We start from the raw sequence: 22,099 nt of genomic DNA, 5'->3' as shown, positions 1-22,099 counted from the left end.
GGAAACTTCCGTTCCTCTAGATACTTGCGGTACACGGCTGTACACGGAAGGGGGGGAGGGGGGGGGGGCGGCTCAAGTTCTTTTGCGTACTCTGTAGAATCGAATTGGTATTCCGTCAGGTCCAGTGGACTTTCCTCTGTTGAGTGATTCCAGTTTTTTCTATTCCTTGGACACTTATTTCGATGTCAGCCATTTTTTCGTTTGTGCAAGGATTTAGAGAAGGAACTGCACTGCGGTCTTGATCTGTGAAACAGCTTTGGAAAAAGGTGTTTAGTATTTCAGCTTTACGCGCGTCATTCCACGTTGACCTTCATGTGAGTGGACCTTGTATTTTTACTCGCAAATTTCTGTGTGGTATTGCAGGATTCGTTAAGGAGAAAAATATCTTTGATCTACATTCGAGAAGACATCTGGCATGTGTCAGGCATTTTACTTTCACGGTTAGATTGTCAAATAGGTTCGTGTCTGCAATTACCACTTCAGTCTGTGCCGGAGTTCGATACATCGAAGGGTAATGCAGACCATTTTCCCTTCTAGTGTTGCACTCGTCAATGTCTCTGTTACTCGCAAACTCAGGTAACAAATTTGTTAAGTGAATAAATGTAGTATGAGATTGCGATTAATTGGCCTAGCTGCTGAAAGAGATTGCCTGTATGTGTATCCCGCACGTAATTCAATTACTTTCGTTAATGTTTGCCTCAGTGTGGCGTTACCGAGAGTATTATGCTATAAGGTAAAAGTGAATGAAAATGTGAAGAATAACTTACTGCACTCCGGATCAGTAGTGTGTGTGTGTGTGTGTGTGTGTGTGTGTGTGTGTGTGTGTGTGTGTGTGTGTGTGTGTGTGCGAGCGCCCCCCCCTCCCCCCCCCCCCCCCTCCTGGTAAAACCTTTTTTCTGAAGAACAAGTCAACACATCAAACGGGAATTTACGTCACATACTGAGACCTCTGGTCCCCTGTGGATGTAAAATATTGAAGCTTCTAAAATTGTGCAGTCAAACACTGGTTTATCACAATGTATACGGTGCTTCCCGTTGACTTAGAATCACAAAATTTGGCAAGAAGCAAGGTTTCACAGAACAATTCAAGATACGAATCTGAAAACTGTTACATTGTACGCATATAAGGCGGAAAAATATTTCTTTTGCCATTTGTTATCCGGCTTCAAAATTGAAAATAAAACACACTGGGAAGTCTCGGACCCTGGGACCGTTATCTTGACAGTGTCAGTGTAGGTAACAGGTAAAAGTCGTACACATCCTGGATGCCTGCAGTGGATGTTTTTTCAAAGTTTAAAGCTACCCTGTTTGTGCGAGCAGCAGTCACCAACATGCACGAAGATGCCATTATTATTTTTCCTGTCGACGCTCCTTTGCTCGGCTTCACAAGAGTCTCCAAACACGACGGCGGCCCTTCAGCAGAAAGCCGGCCTCACCTGATCTTGAAGACGGTCGCCTCCTCCTCGTCGATGGCGTAGTAGTCCTCCGAGCTGCGGCGCCGGAAGCGCGCGATGACCGCGAACGCCGACACGTACAGCAGGATGAACAGCAGCAGGAAGATCTGCCGGCACACAGACATAACGGGCTCCACTCGTAATTCGAACCAAATATACACTACTACATATATCTACATCTACATCTACATACATACTCCGCAATCCACCATACGGTGCGTGGCGGAGGGTACCTCGTACCAGAAATAGCATCTGCTATCCCTGTTCCACTCCCAAACAGAACGAGGGAAAAATGACGCCCATATGCCTCTGTACGAGCCCTAATTTCTCTTAACTTTGTGGTCTTCCGCGAAATATAAGTTGGCGCCAGTAAAATTTTACAGCCTCAAATGCTGGTTCTCTAAATTTCGTCAGTAGCGATTCAGACTCCCACCAGAGTTCCTGAAGCATTTCCGTAACACTCGCGTGATCAAACCCACCATAACAAATTGCTTCCATGTCCTCCCTCAATCCGACCTGATAGGGATCCCAAACGCTCGAGCAGTACTCAAGAATAGGTCGTATTAGTGTTCTGTAAGCGGTCTCCTTTACAGATGAACCACATCTTCCCAAAATTCTACCAATGCACCGAAGATGACCATCCGCCTTCCCCACAGCTGCCATTACATGCTTGTCCCACTTCATATCGGTCTAAAGTGTTACGCCAAAATGTTTAATCAACGTGACTGTGTCAAGCGCTACGCTACTAATGGAGTATTCAAACATTACGGGATTCTTTTTCCCCTGCATCAGCATTAATTTACATTTATCTATATTTACAATTAGCTGCCATTTTTTACACCAACCACAAATCCTGTCCAATTCATCTTGTATCCTCCTACAGTCACTCAAGGACGACACCTTCCCATACAGAACTGCAACATCAGTAAACAGCCGCACATTGCTATCCATCCTATCCAAAAGGTCATTTACGTAGATAGAAAACAGCAGCGGACCTACCACACTTCCCTGGGGCACTCCAGATGATACCCTCACGTCCGATGAACACTCACCATCGAGGACAACGTACTGGGTTCCATTACTTAATAAGTCTTCGAGCCACTCACACACTTGGGAACCAATCCCATATGCTCTTACCTTAGTTAGTAGTCTGCAGTGGGGCACCGAGCGGAACGCTTTCCGGAAGTCAAGCGACAGGTCATCCGTCCCATACCCTTCATCCATGGTTCCCAAGATATGATGTGAACGTTCAAAAACAAACGATGCGGAGGCACAGTTACAGGAACCAGTAGGTGTATGTTAGAAGTATTGACCTTGGCTGATGAGACAGTTGCCCCATTGTGGCACAGGGCGGTGAATGGCTGTCTCATAAAATTCACGGGGCTGCGGTGTTAAGCACTTCCGTCCGAAGTGAATGGTTTGTCCCTCAGAGACTTTCTAAGAGCACCAAAGACGACATAATCACAGGGAGATCCGGACTGTGTGGAGGGTGGCCGACAGCCTGCCATTTGAATTTCTGCAGGAGTGCTGCGACTGTGTGGGCCGTACGAGGCCTTGCATTGCCGTGGAGCAGAATTACCCCACGGGTGAGACTGCCCTCGTCTTGATTTAATCGCTGGGCGAAGGGTGGTCGAGGTTTGGGAGTAACGCTGGGCATTCACTCTTGTCCCGTGCTGCCGGAAGTGAATCAGAATGGGGCCACCTCGGTCAAAGGAGGACGTCAGCACGACGATTCACCTCGGACGGCGACGCGCAGCTGTACGTGCGGAACTGGTTAACATCGCAGCCCCGGCAATTTTGTGAGACAGCCATTAACAGTGGGGCAAGTGTCTGAACAGTCTAGGCGCTTCAGTCTGGAGCCGCGCGACTGTTACGGTCGCAGGTTCGAATCCTGCCTCGGGCATGGATGTGTGTGATGTCCTTAGGTTAGTTAGGTTTAAGTAATTCTAGGTGACTGATGACCTCAGAAGTTAAGTCGCATAGTGCTCAGAGCCATTTGAACATTTGTCTCAACAGCTAGGGTCAATACTTCTACTGCTTTTTGTAATTATGCCTCCGGCTCGTTTCTTTTCGAACGCCCCTTATAAATACAAAGCGTCGCTTCAAAAAATTACTTCCGCAATTTACTTGAAATTTTTACGCAATACACTAATAAACGTTCCGGCGGACAGAGAGAGCACACTTTCTAGTAAACAATTTATACCATAGCCATGACATAGGTAGTCAAAGCCATTCGTGTGAAAAGGTGTCCGACCTGATTATGCCCGCACGATGGGAATTAACAGACTTTGAACCTGAAATCGTAGTTTGCAGCTACAGGCATGGGACACTCCGTTTTGGAAACATTCGAAGAGCCAGTGTTAAGTGTGTGGTGAGAATACAAAATTTCAGGCGTTACCTTCCTGCACAGACAATGCAGTGGCGGACGACTTTCACTTGACTCTACGCATTTGCTGCTGCTCTCGGTCGTTGTCAGTGCTGGCAGATCAGCAACAGCGCGTGAAATAACCGCAGAAGTCAATGTGGGGCGTACCACCAAAGTACCCGACAGCACATTGCAGCGGTATGTTGCGTTGACGGGCTAACACCATCGCATCGCCCGTAGCGTCTCTCCTGGCTGCACGATCGTATCTGGACGACTAGGGAACCGTGAGCCGTCAGCTGAGTCCCGATTTCAGATGCTGAGGGCTGATGGTGGGGTTCGAGTGTGACGCAGACCCCACGAACGTGTACATCGAATGCACTGGCTGCCTGGTCCAAGTGAACCGAGCAGCGACTGGCCGTCGTTATGTTCGCCTACTTTGAGACAGCGATGGAATTTTTATGGATGACAATGCGCCGAGTCACCGGGCCACAGTTGTTCGCGATTGGTTTGGAGAACATTCTGAACAGTTCGGGCGAATGATTTGCCCACCCAGACCACCCGACACGAATCCCATCAAACATTTATGGGACATAATCGGGAGGCCAGTTCGTGCACAAAATCCTGCGCCGGCAACACTTTCACAATTATGGAGGGATCTAGAGGCAGCTTTACTGTGACCCTTGGACCTTCACATTAACGATGAAACACAGATATCGCATCGGGATTGAATACAGAAGGCACAAAGCCGACTTCCGTCCAGGGGGAGTAACGCTTCAAACAGTTTGTGCTTTGAAACTTTCCCGGCGAGTCCAGTAGTAAATTCCGATGCACCACGGCAGCTTAACCGTAACCCTTGGACCTTCCGCAAGGGACTTCTAGCGACTGATAGAAGTGCACGCCATATCGAGTTGCTAAGCTTGTATGGGTCGTGCAGGGTAGGTTGTCCGTGCGTTGCGCCGTTTTGCAGTTAATTGGCAGTTCTTCGTTTGGCTTCCCAAAACCGAATAACAGAGCGACACAAAAATTGAGACATGGGAAACCAGTGAGAATCGAACCCGTCCCAGTGCCTCGTAGCCAGACAGACTCACAAATGAGAGATATCGTTACTAGCGATCCCGGTACAGAAAAACAAACTGAGACAGCTTAAAGCGAACGAGGCACGATGGCCTGAGGTAACCGCAGTTTGCTATCGAACTCAACACGCCGCGGAATCAGCTCTCTTTTCCTGGCTCTAATTTACCGAGAGTCGCAGCGAAAAAATGCGCGTGACTGGAAAAGGAGGCTCGCCATTCATGCTAACAGAGTCATAAGAGATCGGTAGCACAGAATCGGAAACCAATGGTCTATCGGCGACGTCTTTCTGTTGCAAGAATCCCACAGTATACTGTAAGTTGAAACATTATAAAGTTTGCAACAGTTCACCTGAGACTACAGTTACTACGGCAGATCGGTGTAATACCGATATCTTAAGAGATTTTTTGTTTTGATTTGGAATCTCTACCTTTCACGTAAAATTCATGGCACTCTGTGTGACCCAGGAATGTTACACGCATAGCTGCACCAGAAAAATCTAAAAACGTTCGATATTTTCTCAACTCTGCAGCCCGTTGGTATTGCCTCGAGTACGTGGGTAATGTCAATACCCTTACATGGTAATACCGGCAGTACGAAATACAGACGGAATGAAACATCTGTTCAAACAAATTCACAATACATACACAACACGTTTTACGAAAATAGTCTTCAACAGCGAAAACAGAAATTAATTTCAGATTATGCTTATACATTACATATGTTTAAGACCCCTGATTGTTTATACAGAAAACTGGAATAGCTAGTTCAAGGAAGTCACAGCTTGCTATGTCCTGTATTTATATTAAATCAACTTGAGGTTGATTGAAACCCACACCACTTTTCATAACTGCTGCTGATTGTTCCCTTAACCTTATTGCAGAATTTATCTTTTTATAATATAAAGTCTCTTCGAGCCATTTTAGTAATTTTACTGAAAATGTGCTTAAGCCTCACTACTTCGGCAAGGTCACTGGAAATTCGCCACAACTCAATTGTGGACGAGCCACTGAGCAAAGTGCGCACGTACTCACGTGGTCAACTAATTCTAGTTGTCGTTCACGGCTAAAATCAGATCTTCTCCTCAAGGAGGGTATCTTGTCTGAATTTCATTTTAATCGAACATGAGGTGTGATATTTTCAGTGCTTATGACACTGTTCAGTGATCATCTTGAATGTACTAAAGTTAATTTTTTTAGGGACTTTTTCAGACCCTTTAGCCCTCTCGGATTTTCTTTTTCTTCGTGATAAAATAAAAAGACCTGCAGCCGTCCTTATGATTTTACTTTATTTTGTCGCTACCAGTTTCAACGCTTCAGTGCGTCATCCTCAGGGTGTTGATGGTTGGAGCGCCGACACATTATCTGCGTATTCAGTAATGCTGGCAACTGATGTGTTATGCATGGGGATTATCTCAACCTGTATCGCATCGAAAACAGCCTGAAGATGACGCACTGAAGCGTTGAAACTGGTAGCGACAAAATAAAGTAAAATCATAAGGACGGTTGTAGGTGTTTTTATTTTATCATGATAGTAAACGGGTGTCGTCCCAGTGCCCTCGTGTTACAAGGATGAACATACAAGAGCTTTCTTTTTCTTGTCCTCGTCATCTGAAATTAGATGTAACAATTTACATAAGTGTAAACAAAATTTTTTTCTGAAATTTAGGGCATGGGGAAATATCAAAACTCTATTTTTTGTACTTTCAGACCTAAACATTTGACCACTGCACACGATTTTTTTGTATACTTCTTACCCCTGCTGAATTGCAAGTTTCCCCACGATTCAGATGAAACTGCCCATCGAAACTGGCTACAAATATAGAGGAACTGTATGTGCAACACTTTCTCAAATGCAATGTAATGCACAAAAATCATTCCCTTTCATTTATTTTTGATGTGTGTGTCTTGTTTGTATAGAGGTTATTCCTGGCGAAGTGGTGAATATTCAGGGGTGTGACAGGGATGACGATTTGAAGCAAAAAAACTGTACACAGACATATGGCCTATTCCGAATGGTTCCAACGCTAGAACACATTTAATGTACATTATTATTTTTTGCGCATGTCAGCACATTCTCAGGTTTACACATGTACAACAGCTAGTAAACAAAACAACATACGTAGTTTTGAAATATTCACGTGTATGCGTAACCACAGATCTCACATTACAGATATTGTACAGTTCACAACAAATGTTCGAACATCTCCCCCCCCCCCCACCCCCCCCCCCCCTCAAGTCCCTCGAGTGCCTCTGCGTGTTTCCTGATGAGGGCAACAGCGTCCGTGATGCCACCAAGCAGTTCATCTCGCGCATCCATCTTTTGTCTGTCTACCTCACACTTTCTCTAACCCCACAAACAAATATCTACTGGCGTTAGGTGTGGCCAGATAACTGTACACCCGTGACCTATCCAGAGATTAGTTTTAAGTGCTGTAGAGTTGCTCCCTCACACGGCCGATAAAATGTGGAGCCGCTGCGTCGAGTACACTGCAGTCCGCGAAGTTCAAGACACGTCCTCAACGTGATCTGAAAACGAATTTTCCAAAGAAACTCTCGCGTCATTCGCTCTTCTAAAAATGACTGCTTCTTTCGACGTTTTACCGATGACGCCGCACGATACATTGACCGAAAAACGAATTTGGAAATTGGTTTCGAAGGTAGCGTGTGGCTTATCCTGAAAACATCGACCCCATTCCGTGTAAACGTCGCTTCATCGGTAAGCAGTATTAATGGAAGCAAGTGACGATTGTCATTTAACTACTTGTAAAATTCAAGTCGTGTGGCATTGTCGCCAACGTCAAATGTTAAATGGGTTTAGCGCGCGTAATTTTCGCTATACACGTGTTCGTGCTGTGCTGTAAAGTCTGGTAAGCGTCGGAAAGCGCCGATGGTATTCTTCGGTAGTACTACGACCGCAGAAGCCGTACACACATACCGCATCTGCACAGTCTTCATTAATCTAGGTGTGTGTGTGTGTGTGTGTGTGTGTGTGTGTGTGTGTGTGTACAAACTTCTCGCTGATAAACTCTCGCAGTACTACACTCACCACACCACACACCGTGCACAGCCGTGCGTTCAGAGGGCTCTTCTAAAGACAGAAAGACATCCCCATCAAAAAAGGTTGAAAGCAACGAGATAGATTAGGTTGAAACAAAACGTCAAAGACAGGTTGCGTGTCTAAGACACACACGTCCGCGGCATTAGCCCAAAAAGAAATGTACGAGGGTCGTTCAATAAGCAATGGCCCACATTTAAAAAAAAAATATACAAAGCAAACTTCCTTGTTGGTGCTTAACGTTTGATGTTTGTTCTGTGCGCTGTTGAAGTTCCGAACCGTTCTGGCAGATGGCAGAGCCGTAGTATAGCGTCAAAATTGCGTCTACATACGACTCACGTTACAAGCAGCGTGCTGTTCTTGTATTCTGGTGTGCAGAAAAGAAATCGTGGTGAACTTCCATAAACCTCTTTTTTTCAGTGTACGGCGATGCTGCAGTTTATAGGTGATGCGTGGAAGAATTTACAGCCTGAGGAGATGCAGAGACAGAGCTCCACGGTCAGCCACTGCTCCAGACGTGCCGAATCGTGCGGATGTCATTATCCGTGTCGACCGGCGCATAACAACTCGGCAGTTGGCTCTTCAGTTGACGGTTACCTTTGGAACAGTCCAGACCTGGCACCGTCGGACGTCCGTCTGTCTGGGCCGCTTAAAGATTCTCTGCGGGGAACATACTTTGGAGGTGACCGAGAGTGTCAGTCGTGCAGTGAAAACATGTCTGCGCCTACAGGACAAGATCTTTTACCAGCAGGGAATACATGCTCTTCCACAACGTGGGCGTGCGACGATAGAACGTGATGGAGACTACGTAGAAAAATAGGACGTGGACAAGACATGTGGATGTGTATTGTCACAAAATTCTGACTCTTAACAATAAATATGTTCTGAGAAGAAAAATGTGGGGCATTACATATTGAACGACCCTTGTACATTAAATGCGTTCTACTTAAGGAAACATTCGGAACAGGGCATATGTCGCAGGAAAGTTTTTGCTTCGAATGAGCATTGCTCGCATACCCCTGAATATCGACCATTCATGCTGGGATGCCCTGTATAGTCATCAATATTCCAGAATAGCGATGGGAGAAACCCATTAGTTAAAACCGATGCCGGTATTGTGATTCTGAATAACCGGTATTTTTTTATATTAGTTTCGTCGCGGTTATAACGTGTTTCTCTATAGTTTTTTTATTGATTAACAAGTAAAACACTGGTATGTAAATTGTCGTAGCAAAGGTGCTAAAATTTTTAGTTTTTAAATAAAACTTTTTTTAAAAAATGAGTACTACCTACTAACAAAAATCTCCATTGCTTTGAAACATGTATTTGGTTATTATAAAAAATGGGAATAGCGATCAGAGCTATTTTAATAACTACGCTTACAGATAGACATAGGAATCGGTACAGCAATACAGACAGATTGGGCAACAAATACTGTGCGATGAATTCAACCATTGCCGAAGTTTCAACCGTTGCCGAAGTTTCAACCGTTGCCGAAGTTTCAACCGTTGCCGAAGTTTCAACCGTTGCCGAAGTTTCAACCGTTGCCGAAGTTTCAACCGTTGCCGAAGTTTCAACCGTTGCCGAAGTTTCAACCGTTGCCGAAGTTTCAACCGTTGCCGAAGTTTCAACCGTTGCCGAAGTTTCAACCGTTGCCGAAGTTTCAACCGTTGCCGAAGTTTCAACCGTTGCCGAAGTTTCAACCGTTGCCGAAGTTTCAACCGTTGCCGAAGTTTCAACCGTTGCCGAAGTTTCAACCGTTGCCGAAGTTTCAACCGTTGCCGAAGTTTCAACCGTTGCCGAAGTTTCAACCGTTGCCGAAGTTTCAACCGTTGCCGAAGTTTCAACCGTTGCCGAAGTTTCAACCGTTGCCGAAGTTTCAACCGTTGCCGAAGTTTCAACCGTTGCCGAAGTTTCAACCGTTGCCGAAGTTTCAACCATTGCCGAAGTTTCAACCATTGCCGAAGTTTCAACCATTGCCGAAGTTTCAACCATTGCCGAAGTTTCAACCATTGCCGAAGTTTCAACCATTGCCGAAGTTTCAACCATTGCTGAAGTTATTCTTGAGTTTCTCCCGGCGTATTGAAGTTTGTTGCTGGTAAATGTTGTATTTTGATTACTGTCTAAATTTTTCATTTCAATTTTTTGATACATCGTTTTTAGTTTTGACATTAAATAATGAACTGTATTCGTATTTCTGCTACGAACTCAACATACTTGATTACAAAATGTTCTCCTTGGAAGTAACTAAAGAAATCGACGCCACAGATTTTCCACAACAGCTTATTATATGTCTGCCATTTCTATGAAATACTTGAACAGAAATGAAATTGAACCAACATTAATATATTAAAAACTTAACAGCTCATTCATTCTTTATAATGAAAATATATAGTAGATCTTGTGCCCGTGTTTATGTGCACTGAAGAGCCAAACAAACAGGCACACGTTCCCAATATCGACTAGGGCCCCCGCGAGCACGCGACAGACGACGTGGCACGGACTCTAGTAACGTCTGACGCTGTGCTGGACTGGACTGGACGGAACTGACAGCACGGATCCTGCAGGGCTGTGCATAAAGAGTGTGAGAGGGTGGAGATCTCTTTTGAACAGCACGTCGCAAGGCATGTCAGACATGATCAATGAGGTTCATGTCTGGGGAGTTTGGTGGACACCTGAAGTGTTTAAACTCAGAAGTGTGTTCCTGGAGCCACTCTGTAGCAATTCTGGACGTGTGGGGTGTCGCATTATCCTACCGGAATTTCCCAAGTCCGTCGGTATGCACAATGGACACTAATGGATGCAGGTGATCAGACAGGATGCTTACGTATGCGTCACCTGTCAGATTTGTATGCAGGGGTACCAGGAAGTCCATATCATTCTCACTGCACACGCCCCACATCATTACAGAGCCTGCAGCAGCTTGAACAGTCCCCTACTGACATGTAGATCCAATGCGTTTTTACCCTGTGTGGGCGCTCTTTCCTCGGAGATACGCCATATTCTCGAGAAACGCGGTGTTAAGGCGATCTTCCGAGCTCCCACCACGATTGCAGCTTTAATGGGCTCTGTAAAGGGCGATTTACTGCTTCGTAAGGACGGATTCATGAGGTGGTCTCCACACCCGTACATGCCCATCCTCTCGATACCATGTGAAAGGAGACACGTCTGACCAGGCAACATGTTTCCAGTCATCGAAAGTCCAATGTCAGTGTTGACGGGACCAGGCGAGGCGTATAGCTTTGTGTCGTGCAGTCATCGACGGTACGTGAGTAGGCCTTCGAAAGCTCATATCGATGATCTTTCTTTGAATGGTTCTCATGCCGAGACTTGCTAACGGCCCAGCATTGAAATCTGTAGCAATTTGCGGAAGGGTCACAGATCAGTCACGCTGAACAATTCTCTTCAGTCGTCGTCCGTCCCTTTCTTGCAGGATCTTTTTCCAGCCGCAGCGATCTCCGAGATTTGATGTTTTACCAGATTCCTAGTATTCACGGTATATTCGTGAAATTGTCGTACAGGAAAATCACCACTCCATCGCTACCTCGGAGATGCTCTGTCCCATAGCCCCGACTCCAACACCACGTTCAAACTCACGTAACTCTTGATAAGCTGCCACTGTAGCAGCAGTAACCGATCTAACAACTGTGCCGGAGACTTGTTGTCCTATGTAGGCGATGTCGCCCGCAGCGCCGTATTCTGCCTGTTTACATCTCTCGTATTTGAACACGCATACTATAACAGTTTTTTTTTGTGTAGAATGCCTCTCTGTATCTGCAGCCTTTTGAAATCGAAGGCATAACGCGAAAAATACATTAATGCAACATCAGTCTTCACTATTCAGTTATTCGTAATACCACAATAGTGGTGTATGAGCGTCGATAATGACATGATTTTTGAACAGAGTTTTACGATAGTCTTCGATTATTTATCTATTTTATTTTATATTTTGATTGTAGGTATCTCGAACATAAAACGCAAAGGTCTTTGAATTTTACGATGTTCGCTACAAATCAACGTTTATCGCTGAAATGAAAGTAAATGGGAGCATGTTATTTGAGGAATCGGTTGTTCTGAGCAGTGTGACAGCCGGGCTGAGTGGAGGTGGAGAGACCGGTTGTCCGGCGGTGACCGCCACAGCGGGGAAGGGCGGCCCGGGGTCAGCTCACCACTGCCGGCTGCGGAGGCCGCGCGCGCCGATAGGCCGGGCTGAGCCAACGCCGCCGGGGCACAGTTCTCAAACTGAGCAAGCCGCGCTCTGCACGACCGGCCACTGTCTGCCCCGCTGTCGGCAACTCGCTCTCACCTGTAGAGGGGATTCTGCGGTTCCAGTCGCCCTCACCCGAGTTTCCCTCCCCACCTGTTTCATTTTTACTCCACGCAACATTCCAGTTACACTCCTTTCTTTATTCCCCGCTAAATCGTTAATTTAAAAAATAAGGTAGGAAAAAGTCAGTTTTCAAATTGTTGCTCACTCGTAGGACAAGGGCAGCAAGCGGGGAAAGTTATTTGAATATATGGTGTGTGTGCCTTCGAAAGAACGCACTCCACGGAGATCGCGCAGTTGTGAAACACCACATTTTTAAATTTCCAGGAGGCTTTCGACACCGTTCCTCACAAGCGTCTCCTAACAAAAATGGGTGCCTGTCGAATATCGCCTCAGTTGTGCGACTGGATTCTTCATTTACTGTTAGAAAAGTTCAAAAATGGCTCTGAGCACTATGGGGCTTAACTTCTGAGGGCATCAGTCCCTTAGAACTTAGAACTACTTAAACCTAACTAACCTAAGGACATCACACACATCCATGCCCGAGGTAGGATTCGAACCTGCGACCGCAGCAGTTCCGCGGTTCCGGACTGCGCGCCTAGAACCACGAGGCAACCGCGGCCGGCCGTTAGAAAAGTCACAGTTCGTAGTAGTAGAGTGGAGTCATCGAGTAAAACAGAAATAATATCTGGTGTTCCCCAAGGAAGTGTTCTGGGCCGTCTACTGTTTGTTCATGATCTATATTAACGACATAGGAGACAATCTGAGTAGCCGCCTTAGATTTTTTGCAGATGATGCTGTCATTTACCGTCTTGTAAAGTCATCAGATGATCAAAATGATTTAGATAAGATCTGTATGGTGCAAAAAGTGGCAATTGACCCTGAATAAAGAAAGAAGTGTGAAGTTACACGAGTATTAAAAGAAATCAGCGAAATTTCGATTACGCGATAAGTCACACAACTCTGACGGCTGTAAATTTAACTAAATACTTAGGGATTACAATTACAAATAACCTAAACTGGAACGATCACACAGATAATATTATGGGTAGAGCAAAACAAAGAAAGATTTATTCTCAGAACGCTTAGAACTTGCAACAGGTTTACTAGAGAGACTCCTTACACCACGCTTGTCCGCCCTTCTCTGGAGTACTGCTGCGCGGTGTGGGATCCGCATCAGGTGGGCCTGACGGATGACATCGAACAAGTTGAAAGAAGGGCGGCTCGTTTTGTATTATCGCGGAATACGGGAGATAGTGCCACAGTCACGATACGTGAAATGGAGTGGCAGTAATTAAAACAAAGGCGTCTTTTGCTGCGACGGAATCGTCTCATGAAATTTCAATCGCCAGTTTTCTCCTACGAGTGCGAAAACATTCTCTTGGCACCCACCTACGTTGGGAGAAATGATCATCACGATAAAATAAGAGAAATCAGGGCTCGCACAGAAAAATTTAAGTGTTCGTTTTTCCCGCGCGCCGTTCGAGAGTGCAACGGTAGAGAGAGAGCCAAAAGACGGTTCGCTGAACCTTCTGCCAGACACTTTATTGTGAATAGCAGAGTAATCACGTATACGTAGATGTAATAATAATAAGTAGCAGGTATGAAACACTATATGTAAATTGGGGGGGGGGGGGGTAACCAGTGCTATCAGCTGCAGCGGAACATTACGCGAAATTAGCGGCGACGGGAGAAATTTGTACCGGACCGGTATTGGAACCCGGGATCTGCTGCTTGCTCGGCAGTTGCGGTAACCACTGCGATACCCGGGACACGGCGTTCACTGCAGTTGGCACGGACTGTCACGGCCGACACACACTCCAATCGGGAGCCGCCGATCCTGCCTAGTAAGCAGGAGGTTTCGGGTTCCAATCTCGATCGGTACACATTTTGACTCGTCCCCGCTGATTCCGCTGCGGCTGATAGCAGTAATCCCCCTTCAATTTAGGCAACGTGGGGAAAAACCGTTTTTGTCCACGACTTGTGATAAATTGGTTACGCATTCTCGTCAAACAACACCCGAGCCGCAGTAACCCAGAACAAGAACTGTAACTGAGCCAGACAGTTATTACTTTGTATTCATTCACCAGTGACGTGCGTATACAGGACGTGCCAGAAGGAATGATCAGTATTCAGCGATACGATAGCAATGGTATTCGAAGCCAAAGCGTCCAGCGCACATCGGCTCCAGCACACACACCTTCAGTGGTACGCAACACACCTATTCCAGGGAACACCGGTGCTAGCACACTGAGGTGACGGAAGTCATGCGCTATCTCTCAATATACGAGGAAGGTAAGCAAGAAAAGAATGAATTATTTTGTACAATCAATATATTTCCAAACTGTTTACAAAACAACCTTATCGCCTTCAAATCATTTTGCTTTACAACTAATGAACTTGTCCCACCGGTGCTCCCATTGTTCGAAACATTTTCTATTGCCATCTTTAGAAATGACTGACAGCTCCTCCCTCTTATTTTTTTCTTCTTCACTACTTCCAGTTTGACAAATCGGTGTCCTTTCGCGCCCCTTTTCATCCGTGGGAATAAGGAAGTCATACGGAGCCAGGCCACGCGAGTAATGTGCGTGGGGCTGCGGAACCGTGGAATTTTCGGCCTAAGACAGTGGTTCTGAGTGCAGGTGTGTCAGGACCCGAGGTACAAACTTGGCACCAACCCTTTTCATTCTCAAATGTTCGCTGAACGGAGCTCCAAGATAACCCACTAATCTCTTGACAGCTGATCAATTGTCTGGCGACGGTCTACTAGCACAAGCACACTATTTTTTTCAATATTTTCGTCGATTCGGGAAACTGATGGACGGCTAGAATGAGGTTTGTCACCAAGCGACATGTGGCCATTTCTAGAGCATTTGAATTCTATCCGTGCTAGTATCAAATTTACTCTGGAAATAGAAAAAGACGGCTGCTTCCCCTTTTTGGACGTTGTCGTTCCCCGTTAAGTTGACGGCACATTAGGACATGCCGTGTATCGTAAATTCACGCGTACAAATCTATATCCACATGCCAGTAGCTGCCATCACCCTTCACAGATCACCGGTCTCCTCAAGACCTTAGTGAGTAGGGCGCATTGTATATCCGATAAAGATAATTTGCAAGAAGAGCTCTCATATCTCAAAAGCATTCTTAAATCGAATGGATTTTCTCCGCAACAAATTCGTACAGAAATTCCTTCAGATGCAGTGCGTTTTTGCCTTATGTGGGCGCTCTTTCCTCGAAGATACAACGTATTCTAGAGAAACGCTGTGTTAAGGTGATGCTCCACGAACATCGCAGCTTTACTCGGCTCTGTAGAGGACGATTTATTGCTTTCTAACGTGGGTGTTTATCAGATTCGTTGCGGAAATGATGAGAAGTTGTACATACGTAAAACAACACACACCATTCTTGAGAGATACGTGGAACATCGAACGTACACACGCTTATGGCAGCCAGACAAATCAGCTGTGGCCGAACATTTTGTTGATACAGGGCATTCCATGAGTACAGTGATGTGAAGATCTTAACATCCATCTCTTCCTTTTGGGATGCTGTCTTCGAGGAAGCTATAGACACTGGATTAGCTGATAATTAAACAAATAGAGGTAATGGTTTTACTTTGGACGCACGGATTCCGGCTCTTGAGATATTTAAACAGCAGAGAAGTCCTAATGGTGTCATCGCCGCCGAACATACGTAGATGAGCGAATCGAATGTCTGTACGACGCGTGTGTAAGCGTACCTCTCTGCCGCTGAGGAGCGTCGTCTGTTAACTGGCGGTCGCGGTGAACCAGATACCGCCGCGCTTCGCACTTTGTCGTCAGTTTTGCAATTCATTCTGAGGATTGACGGACTATACGCGGCCGAAATATCACCAGAAGAAAGTTGACTTGCTCGGCAACATTCGCGAAATTTAATGGACTGCACGATATAAACCTAATCCACGTAGGTTAGCAGTGAGTATACCTTTCTACCCTGAACAGCGCCGAGAACAGTGGGATGGACAGAACGAGCTTTTTCCGTTATTCTGTTTTACAACGAACTACTTTTTAAATCGTCTAATGTATATACATCCACATCAAAAAAAGTTTTGCATCACCCCAGTTCCCAGAACTACTCGACATAGAAGTTGACTATGGATATTGTATCCAGACACAGTCCCTTTGACTGTTCAGAGATGTCACTAAACCCGCTGAAACATGTAAAAAATCGTGCATGAGCAGCGGCTATATGACGGAGGCGGTCCGACAGCCGATCCGTTCCAGTCATTCCACGAGGAAGGAGGTACACGGCTCGTGTTGCCTGTAGTTCAACCGTGCCTAGACGGTCAATACCGCGCTTCGATCGCGTCCGCATTGTACCAGGAAGGGCTCCCAACAAGGGACGTGTCCAGGCGTCTCGGAGTGAACCAAGGCGATGTTGTTGGGACGTGGAGGAGATGCAGAGAGGCAGGGACTGTCGACGACATGCCTCGCTCAAGCCGCCCGAGGGCTTCTACTGCAGTGGATGACCGCTACCTACGGATTGTGGCTCGGAGGAACCCTGACAGCAACGCCACCCCGTTGAATAACGCTTTTCGTGCAGCCACAGGACGTCGTGTTACGACTCAAACTGTGCGCAACAGGCTGCACGATGCGCAACTCCACTCCCGACGTCCATGGCGAGGTTCCTCTTTGCAACGACGACACCACACAGTGCGGTACTGATGGGCCCAACAACACGCCGAATGGATCGCTCAGCATTGGCAACAACTTCTCTTCACCGATGAGTGCCGCATACGCCTTCAACCAGACAATCGTCGGAGACGTGTTTGGAGGCAACCCGGTCAGGCTGAACGCCTTAGACGCACTGTCCAGCGAGTGCAGCAAGGTGGAGGTTCCATGCTGTTTTGGGGTGGCATTATGTAGGGTCGACGTACGCCGCTGGTGGTCACGGAAGGCGCCGTAACTGCTTTACGATATGTGAATGCCATCCTCCGTCCGACAGTCCTACCGTATCGGCAGCATATTGTCTACGTGGACGACAATTCCCGCCCCCATCGTGCACATGATGTGAACGACTTCCTTCAGGATAACGACATCGCTCGACTAGAGTGGCCAGCATATTATCCAGACATGAATCCTATCGAACATGCCTGGGATGGATTGAAAAGGCCTGTTTATGGACGACGTGACCCACCAACCACTCTGAGGTATACACGCCGTTGAGGCGGGGGCAATCAGGACCAACAGTGCCTTGATGAACCTGTGGATAGCGTGCCACGACGAATGCTACTGGGTATTAGAGGTACCTGTGTGTACAGCAATGTAGACCACCACCTCTGAAGGTCTCACTGTATAGTGGTACAAAATGCAATGTGTGGTTTACATGAGCAATAAAAAGGGCAGAAATCATGTTTATGTTGAAGTCTATTCCAATTTTCTGTACAGGTGTACAGGTTGTGGAACTCTCTGAACCGAGGTGATGAAAAAACTCTTTTTGATGTGTGTATTATTCTTGCTACCTCACTTTTGCCTTTCACCTACAAATGTAGTCCTTTGTCATTTCAACCAGTTTGATCCTATCTTGTTATTGTGTGTGTGTAGTGCAGCACTGCACGCGGACAGCCTCCTCTCTGCAAGCTCTGACCACCAGGGGGAGCCCTAGTTCACCTCTTGCCAACCTGAAGCAGCCTCCGAGTTCCGTCATTCTCCTCGTAATGTTCCAACTTGCGCTCATTTATCTGTTATCGTGGTACCAACTGCCTAAAGCTCTCAGCACACGGACCGTGCGTCCGAACGTTGAGCGTCCCGAGCTTCTGACGTGGAATAGCACGTTTGGGAGTCTTTCCGAACGTGCAGAGCAATGTCTGGCGTGTCAGATACTCTGAGCGTGCGTCTGAGCGTTGACCAATGAGATGGCACAACGCCACCTACGTCACACGCACGCCGTCTCCCTTCAGTACAGAGTTGTGAGGCGCTATATTGGCATTTATTTCAAGCCTATTTGTATATATGCCGTTTCTGAGCACCAGCAAATAGAGAATCACTGGAAAACCCGTTGTTAGTTGTCTGATTCATTCCAGTAAAATAATGAGAAACATCATATTCGTGGCAAAAGAATTATTGTAACTTGCGTATTGTGGGAGTACGCTATTTGAAGGCAGCGTCACACTGAAGATCCACTCAAAACGCATTGTTCTTGGTACAATTTGTTATAATTCAATTTCAATTAGTAACATAGCTACGATTAAGGTTTTCAGCAAGTAGTAAGATACTATGATTAAGAAGAACAGGTGTGTTGTTGGCTTAGCGTAATGAGTCGAATGCCCGTCTTCTAGCGAGTTGTTTGTCGGGGCTGTGGTTTGTGTCGTAACATTTCCAAAAAATTTTTCCTAACATTCGCGTTTTTATTAGGTTCTGATACTTTATAATTAGTTTGATATAAGTATATACTATAATGTTTGATGTTATGTAAATATAAGTTGACCTTTATTTGAGGAGTGACTTTGTTCGATTGGCTTAATCTACTAGACAGCTTGCGCTACTTGTATAAAGATATTTTGCTCCTTTTTCTTTTACGCTTCGTAATTTACATGTTGCAAAGATTCTGCTACTGGGTAGGAACAGTGATGAAGTAAGACTGACCGTAATGTTTTAGTAAAATGTGGGAATGATGAAATAATAAACATTATTTATTATTATTATGCGGAGACATGGTACTTTCCTTTTCGTGGACGATGGAGAAAATGGGCGTTTTAATAGAGCTAACGTGGCAATTTCACGCGCGCCCGTTTAGTAAACATTGTGATTTACGAAGTAGAAACGTCCCGCAACTGCCGCTGGAGTGCGTTGTGATCGCGTATACCAAGTTGGGGCCCACATACCGTGTGCACGAGTCGCATAGTTGCTGAGCGTTCAGCAGCACGTTCAACTTGGCACGCTCAGCGTTAACGTTCGACAGCACGGCCCGTGTGCCGACGGCGTAATCGCGTGTTGCCATTTCTTCTCCAGCGTTTGCCACATTTGCTCCCATAATGTCAGTGAAATCCTGCTCTCGCGTGAGGAAGTATAAGCGACACCCCCGGAAGGGGGTTACAAGTGTGTCCACGTGTAATTGTGTACGTATGAGGCTGGTCATGGGAGCGATTTTGCGGACTGGGGCTGCTGGAGCGAGGTGGCGGCAGCTAGGTGGCTGGCCCGCTGGCGCCGAGGTCGGGTGCCGACCTCGCAGTTTGCGTCACGGCGCCGCAAGAAACGTCATTAGCGGCGGGAAGTTGGCCTCACCTCTGTGGACCTGTGGCAGCCGGCGAAGAGTGGCCGACGTGAAGGGGCGCTGACGTCACAGCAGCAGCTGCAGCTGCAGTCGCCCGCGACAGTTATCCGGCACTTCATCTATTCTTCTTCTGTCTTCGTTCCGAATCAGCGGACAGCCAGCATGGTTACCACATGCCGTACCTTTCGCCATTCTACTCTCTCTCTCTCCCCCCCCCCCCCCCTCCTCCCGAAGCCGTATCGGTTGTGCGTAACTAAACTGCCTGAGTCCAGTGTTCTTCGCGTGGAAGTTAGCGAAAGTATTCTAAATGTTTGCGACTCGTGTCACTGAGGCTGGACTCGAGTACCAGCCCGGTATTCGCGTAGTGGGATGTGGGAAACCGCCTAAAAATCACGTCCAGGCCGGCCCTCGTCGTCAATCCGCCAGCCACATTCGACCCGGGTCTGGCACCTCCCCGTCCCGTTTTAACACCCGAGGCTATCGGGGCAGGTTAGTTTTTTAAATGCTCGTAGTCTCTTAATGTAAAATTTATATAGTTGTTTGACACATATGCTGATGGCAGTCATTGAAGGTTAACTGTCACGTGGCTGTTAGTATAATTTATTTGAAGTTGTGCAGAGTGTTTCTAACCTTCCACCACACCAGTGGCTTCAGTGAAATTCCGTGCTTATGGAATATCGACTCAGTTATGTGACTGGATTCGTGCCTTCCAGTAAGAGCGCTCACGGTTCGTATTAATTGACGGAAAGTCATCGAGTAAAACAGAAGTGGTTTCTTGCGTTCCCCAAGGCCCTCTGCTGTTCCGTACCTACATAAACGATTTGGGAGACAATCTGAGCAGCCGTTTTAGGTTGTCTGCAGATGACGCAGTCGTTTATCGAGTAATAAAGTCATCAGAAGATCAGAACACACTGCAAAACGATTTAGAAAAGATGTCTGTATGGTGCAGAAATTGGCAATTGACCCTAAATAACGAAAAGTGAGAGATCATTTACATGAGTGCTAAAAGGAGTCCGTTAAACTTCGGTTACACGATAAATCAGTCAAATCTGAAGGCCATAAATTCAACTAAAGACCTAGGAATTATAGTTACGAGCAACTTTAATTGGAAGGAACACATACAAAATGTTGTCGAAAAGGCTAAGCAAAGACTGCGTTTTATTGGAAGGACACTTAGGAGATCTACTAAAAAGACCGCTTACACTACGCTATTCCATACTCTTTTTGAGTACGGCTGCGCAGTGTGGGATCCTTACCAGATAGGACTGACGGAGTACATCGAGAAAGTTTAAAGAAGGGCAGCACATTTTGAATCGTTGCAAAATAGGGGCGAGTGTGTCACTTAGATGACACAGCATTTGGCATGGACATTATTGAAACAAAGGCGTTTATCACGAAATTTAAATCATGAACTTCGTCTTTCGAATGCGAAAATATTTCGTTGACGCCAAGGTACATAGGGAGAAAAGACCATCTTAATAAAATAAGGGTAATCAGAGTTCGCACGGAAAGTGATTGTTTTTTTCCGCGAGTTGTTCGAGACTGGAATAGAGAATTATTGTGAAGGTGTTGTCGATGAATCCTGTCGCAGACACTTCAATGCGCTTTGCGGAATGTCGCTGTAGATGTGGACAGTCTTGTGTACGGAGTAGAACTTTTCTCTCTTCATCTCGTATATTAGAAAAATGTGTTTAGTTACTGCAGCAGGCGAGGAGAAAGTGTGCAGCAGTCGCCGCGTTCTTCTCGACACACGTACACCTCACTCACCTACAGCCGACTTCTCTGCAGTGCAGCACTCGTCTCAAAGTGCAGAGGCGTCGTGGTACTTATCCCGCAAGAGGAGGTTAAAACTGATTGTAGCTTCGTCTTCTAACGTAAAGTGACCTGAGCTGACCTAACCTAACAGTATGCGTTCCACGAAAAGCCGACGAACGAGTCGGGGCGGAGTGTGACAAAGCCGGTGCCACTGTGAAAGCAGCCCCAAGGCGGCGTTCACATGGGACGTGTTCCTCGCCGCGGTGTCCGCCGTGGTCGATGCCGACCACGAGACGTGACGCGCGCGCTCACACAGCACCGCTCTCGAGCGACAGTCGTCGTCTACATCCGTCGCACAGGTCCTGCACTTTCTGTACCACAACGGACGTGCGTGAGACGGCTGCGCTAACTCTGTTAGCGATTGGCGAAGGAGAGCGCCGAAAATCACGAACGGGATTCTAGACCCGTCCTTGGCTTAAACGGCGAATTACTGGTAGGAGGACACCGCATCACCTCGAATACACACTACTAGATTTTATTCGTTACAGTTGAATCTTTATAACAGTTTAGATTTTTCAGTTGAATATAGTTAAAGTTGAGCCTCTAACTACAGTTCGTGTGTGCACATTATCTGTACTTTCAATTCCGCATTGACTACGATCATTATGAAGTTATGCACTTCATCCCACAAATTTCGAGATCGAGAGTCGTTTCGCAATTTAATTCGAATGGAAGAGCAGATTTCTTCCAACCTGCTGACCGTAATAGGAAAAAATATTTCCTAGAAATCTACAGACATAACGCATTCTGTATAACCGATAGATAGGCATAAATACGCTGACGGAGAACAATCGCAACACGAAAAAAGTAAGTAAT

General features: G+C 46.3%; 1 protein-coding gene across 2 annotated transcripts in view; it reads right to left on the bottom strand.

Annotated features, from left to right (window-relative positions):
* The window catches only part of LOC126293723 (protein Lilipod), a 342,658-nt gene that overhangs the window by 153,540 nt on the left and 167,019 nt on the right, over nucleotides 1–22,099 (bottom strand). For both annotated transcript variants that reach the window (XM_049987038.1, XM_049987039.1), the window contains exon 2: nucleotides 1,437–1,561. In XM_049987038.1, coding sequence (XP_049842995.1) covers nucleotides 1,437–1,561 — 125 coding nt within the window. The remainder of the gene's footprint in view (nucleotides 1–1,436; nucleotides 1,562–22,099) is intronic.

The sequence above is a fragment of the Schistocerca gregaria genome, chromosome 10 (assembly GCF_023897955.1).
Source record: "Schistocerca gregaria isolate iqSchGreg1 chromosome 10, iqSchGreg1.2, whole genome shotgun sequence".
In the NCBI taxonomy this organism is placed as follows: Eukaryota; Metazoa; Arthropoda; class Insecta; order Orthoptera; family Acrididae; genus Schistocerca; species Schistocerca gregaria.
The sequence above is the reverse complement of the archived record's forward strand: the minus strand, read 5'-3'. Positions and strand labels throughout refer to the sequence as shown.